The following is a 5591-nucleotide window of genomic DNA, read 5'->3' on the forward strand; positions in this document are numbered from 1 at the left end:
TGCCTCAATCTCCTCAACTGTAAAATGGGGGTAATAATAGTGCCTACCTCCCAGGGTTATTATGAGGATCAAATGAGACAATATTTGTAGAACGCTTGACACAGATAAGCTTTTAATAAATGCCTATTTTCCTTCTTTCTTGCATTATATTTATTCTTTCTTAGGACAATAATATTTTGTTAATTCATATACCAAAATTTGTTTAGCTATTCTCTAATTGATGGGTATCTGTTTTGTTGCCAATTCTTTGTTACTACAAAAAATGTTGCCATAAATACTCTTGTACATGTGGGTCCTTTCCCTCTGACTTTGATCTCCATGGGATATAATTTAATTTGAGAAGGAAAAAGTCTGTTGAAGTGTTACACAAATGTGTGGTTGCCTATGCTTGGCATTGTCCAAACTTGGTGATATCAATAACCTCCTTTCAAAGTTAACAGATGAATGGCAATGCTGAGGGCTAGAGGTGAACCAGACCATACTTACTACAAAGCCAATGATACTGGTTTTCTGTTCTATCACAAATCTAGACCCTGGATGCCCTAGCAATTACTACGGGGCTGGTTACTTTAGTGTTGGAAGAAGATGGCACAGTTGTGGATACTGAAGAATTCTTTCAGACCCTAGGAGATAATACGCATTTCATGGTCTTGGAAAAAGGACAGAAGTGGACACTGGTAAGCAAAAATATCACCCGATTCTCCTCTCACTGCAGGTATGCAGAACTCCTAATGTTGGAGCTTGTATTTATCTGATATGTATACCCAAGGAGTGTGAGGGTTTTATCCATATTCCCAACATAACTAGTATCCTCAGAAATTAAAATTGTAAGAACTAAGGCAAAGAGGTTGAGGGGCTTGTCTGAATCAATGAGTAATTATATTTTAGGGCAGTAATTGACAGCATACTATGTACTTGAGGATGTGACCTGATGACCGAATGACTTCCTGGTTCTCAAGGAGATTAATGGGGGAAGACCAGGTAATCCCACAGCCAACACTTATTCAGTAGACATTTCCTGTTTACGCTGTGCTGTGGAATGGGGAGAGGTTGGAAAGGAGAGGCAAGAGATACAAAGTTTAGAGAAGTCTTAGTTTCTGCCCTCATGGAGCTTACAGTCTAGTAGGGGAACAGAACCGATAATAATGACACACAAAATTATACAATAAATGCATTAGAGAGGTCTATGGGGAAGGGACAGGGGTTGATAAATAAATGCCAGAGATAGCACTTGAGTTGGACTTTAAAGGATTTAGAATTTAATGAGGAAAGAAGGGAGGAGGACATTTCAGACATGCAGGGTATTAAGTTATAAGACTCATCTGTAAATCTTTAGAATTATTTCACTCAACATCTGGCACATAGTTGGCACTCGATAAGTCTTCGAATTGAAGGGATGGGTAGATTGTGTTACTTGGTCAGAAAATCCATAGAGTTAATTAGGGAGAGATTCCTGGAGGTGATGGGTCATGGAGCTTGCTGTAAGAAGTTATTCTATTCTTCTGAGACTCTCCAGAAAGAGATTTTAGTGAGGGAAGAAGTGGTGGTGGAGAAAGAGAGAGGATGTAGAGGAGAAAAGAAGAGAAGGAAATTTGCTTAGATGGAAGAGAGAGAGCTGGATTGTGGAATCTCACCAAAGGGCTATCATTAGTGACACAATGAGTCTAAAGCAAGGACTATGGAAAGTTTTTTTTAGGAGAGATCACCATAAGCCAGTGAAAGACTAGGTCAAATTCCATAAGTGTTTTTCCCCAATACTGCTTCCATTACTGCTTAAAATAAAAACATACCAATTCCACACTTGAGGCTATTTTTCCCATGTTCTTTAAAGGAAAGAATTGTAAGTAGTGATGCTGAACTAGAAGTAAGGAGACTTGGGGTCTAGTCCTGACCCTGCTTCTTCATAGGGGTGTGACCTTGAATAAGTCACTTAATCTCTTTTAAACTTCCTTTTCTTCATCCCTCTTGTCTACCTAATGGGCAGGTGGTGATGTAGGGATTATCCCAAAACAAATCAAAAAGCTTTTGGTTTTATTTTATCATTTTAATTATTATTTTTTTTATTTTCAATCATATTGATACCAGTTATCATCTTGGTTTTTTGCCCTGTTGCTTTTTGAGATTTTTTAAAAGTGCATACTCAACTCATTTTTCTTTTTCTTTTATACTCATAAAGGCATTCACTGAGTTTGCTTTAAGACGTAATCATAGGGTAGGGATACAGACTATACTTGTGATTTCATTGGCATAGAGAACTCCCAGGTAAGGAAACTCTCTACCAGTGCAGGTTGCAACCTTATCTGCAAATTATAGTCTTAGAGAGTTGTCTAGAGAACTGAGAAGTTAAGTGATTTGACCAGGATCTCAGAGGCAGAGATTAGGCCAAGGTAGGATTTGAACCTAGGACTTTCCAGCACTCCACCTCTAATGTTTATCCACTTCCTTTCCCCAAAGGTAAATGCATACGTATGTACATACTTAGATATAGGTATAAGAAAAAAAAAAACTTTGAAAATGTGCTTAGCCCCATATAAGGAGGAGTTGTCTTCTCTGTTGATGAATTATTGTAGGTTAAAATCAAACAGAGGAGGGGCAGCTAGGTGGCACAGTGGATAGAGCACCAGCCCTGAATTCAGGAGGACCTGAGTTCAAATCCAACCTCAGACAAAATACTTGACACTTACTAGCTGTGTGACCCTGGGCAAGTCACTTAACCCCAATTGCCTAAAAACAAATAAAACAAAAAAAAAACCAAAAACCAAAAACAAAAATCAAACAGAGGGATCCTAGGTGGTGCGGTCCCTTGTTCTCACCATAGAGAATAGTTGTTTTCTTGTTCTTGCGCATTCCTGTATGAGTCTTCATTAGCCCACCTGGGGTTTTCTTGGCAAAGATACTGAAGCGGTTTGCCATTTCCTTTTCCAGCTCATTTTACATACGATGAAACTGAGGTAAAGAGGGTTTAAGTGACTTGCCCAGGGTCACACAGCTAATGAGTGTCTGAAGTCACATTTGAACTCAGGTCTTTCTGACCCTAGGCCCAGGGCTCTATCCACTGTACCACCTAGCTGCCCAATGTATTGTTGAGCAAAGTGGCATTGTTTTCTTCCTGCAAGTAAGATCTGACAAGAACATTTTCTGATTAATCTGCTTATATTAACATCTAGGAAGCTTGACATAGTGAATAGAGTACTACTTGAAATCAGGTGATCTAGGTTCACATCCAACTTCAGAGAGTTACTAACTGTATGATCATGACCGAGTCACTTAATCATTCAAAGCAGTAGTTTTCTCATCTGGAAAATGGAGATAATAACACTATAATATAATAAACTATTTCATAGGGTTGTTGTGAGGAAAACACCTTTGGAAATCTAAATTTAATTCTAGAAGTGGAGGAATATTGAGAAATGACTATGGTGTGTAAAATAAAAAAAGCACAAATTAATTTTAAATCCTTAAACATGATTTATAAATGAGTGATCAAAATTCAGCTACTTGTTAGGGTATGACCACTAGGTGGCGCCCTCCACTACGATTGAGAATATTAGGTAGCCTGCCGAAGCCAGTTAAGATGTGGTTTGAAGATGGCTTTCTACATTCTTTATCCCTCATGGGTTAAATAAGAAATCCAGGGTCCTTAGGTAATGGTGAGTCAATTATCTGGGCTCTAGTGTAATTAAATGAGTTCCCTCTTATATTCCATTAGGGCAGCTTCCCTTTCAAAGCAGATGTAATGGCTTCTTGTATGGACCTGATGGTTTAGGGTTTGGCATATAAGTTTGGAATGATTATGACTTTGCTGCCTCCGAATTTGGATCTCTTCTTGTGGATGTTAGGACACTGCCAAAGAGACCCCAAGTTTTAGTTGAAAGGCCTCTGACAGGAGCCATCAAAGGACAGATCACATCAACTTTGGCGAATCTCCAGTTATCACTAAGGAGGCAATATGACTGAGAGGAAATGTCTTATGACCAACCTCGCTAGCAGATTGCTCATCTGCAATCTGCTGTTCAGGGACTTGAGAAAGAATTCTGTGTATTTGGGAATGGGAAAATAATAGGAAAACTGGATGAGGTGAAATAAAAACAGTTGGTAATATTTTTAATAATGGAATTCAAATATTGTGGTCTAGAAAACCTTACTAATGAGCAGTTCTGAAAAGGTCATAGCATTGTATAGTGTTCCTCAAATGCTAATTCTCTGCCTCATGCAGAGAATTGTTTTTAAAACAAAGTGCTTAGTTTGGGGGGGGGGGTAGAGATGGGTGGGTGGGAGTAATACTGCATTTAAAGTCAAAGGACCCGGGTTCAAATTCCAGCTTGGACACTTACCACCTGCGTGACCATGGACAGGTCTCTTAACCTCTCTGGGTCTCCATTTTCTCGAAGTACAGAAGAGTTGGACTTGAATGCCCAGGCCCCTTCTAGTTCTAAATTGACAAAACATTTAATCCTCATTCTGCCCTCAGCTGCTAACAATATGGCATTAACATCTTCTGCCTGGCTGCCCTTCCAAAATGGAAACAATGCTGACTCCCTCTCAATTGAAAATGAATGGTAAAGTGTTTTATTGTCAGGAAATAAGGCCAGAAGACCCAATCAGATAACTATTTGGTATCTGTTGCAACTTGTTAACCTATGAGTACATCTCAATACCTTTTATCTCTTCTATCTTAGAGTTCATTGAGGCCTCTCTCTTGCTTCCCTAAGCTGAATCCAACACTAAGTTTATACTCTTTGTCTAACTAAAGTTCTGGCAGCAGAGCCATAATCACAGTGGTACAAATGTTGGACTGAGACACAAATTATTCAAAACTCTGAATCAAATAGCTCTGCTTAAACCGTAGGTCTTAGTGTAAGCAGCTTTCTACAAGCATCACTACTTTACATTGGCTTCAATAAAGCTTGAAGCCAACCTAAAACAAAAGTTACAAAACTAGGTGTTTGCTTTTGCTTGGATTTTATTTTGTTCAAACTATCTTTCCTCAAAACAGGGTCCTAAATATGTTACTCAGAAGCAAAAAAAGTCTGGAATAGCAAGAGTCACTTTTGACTTGTATAAGATGAATCCCAAAGACTTCCTTGGATGCTTAAATGTGAAAGCCACCATGTATGAGATATATTCTGTGTCCTATGACATCAAATGTACATCTGCCAAAGCTGTGCTGAGGTAAGCTAGTTTTATAGGCTTAAATACTTTTGTGCAAGTAGAGTGTCCCTATGTATTATCCCAGCAGTAAATGGTATTTCTATTCTCCTAGTCTCAAGCTCCTTGAGGGCAGGGACTCTTTTGTCTTTCTTTGTATCCCTAGCACTTAGCAGAGTGCTTGGAATGTAGTAGGGGCTTGATAAGTAATAAATAAAGTATATTGGCTGCAAGGTACAGGAGCTCTTAGTCTAACCTCAGAGCTTGTTTTGATTCTTATGAGCTTGTGGATCAACATCAAAAGTGCATAATCAGTGGCCCCCAACATTATTATCAAATACTAGTGTAGCAGAAGCAGCACTGAGCACTGGGAGTCAGTGGATTCTGACTTGATTCAATTAGTAGTTAACCGTGTGTCCTTGGGGAAAGTCGTTCTCCCCCCC

At 39.0% G+C, this 5591-nt stretch overlaps 1 protein-coding gene across 5 annotated transcripts in view; it reads left to right on the forward strand.

Moving 5' to 3' along the window:
• The window catches only part of LOC114031868 (cell death activator CIDE-A-like), a 26637-nt gene that overhangs the window by 18863 nt on the left and 2183 nt on the right, over positions 1–5591 (forward strand). For all 5 annotated transcript variants that reach the window (XM_027847049.1, XM_027847051.1, XM_027847054.1 and 2 more), the window contains 2 exons: positions 531–677; positions 4997–5172. In XM_027847049.1, the coding sequence (XP_027702850.1) occupies positions 531–677; positions 4997–5172 (323 nt within the window). The remainder of the gene's footprint in view (positions 1–530; positions 678–4996; positions 5173–5591) is intronic.

The sequence above is a fragment of the Vombatus ursinus genome, unplaced genomic scaffold (genome assembly GCF_900497805.2).
Source record: "Vombatus ursinus unplaced genomic scaffold, bare-nosed wombat genome assembly UNPS02015255.1, whole genome shotgun sequence".
NCBI lineage: Eukaryota > Metazoa > Chordata > Mammalia > Diprotodontia > Vombatidae > Vombatus > Vombatus ursinus.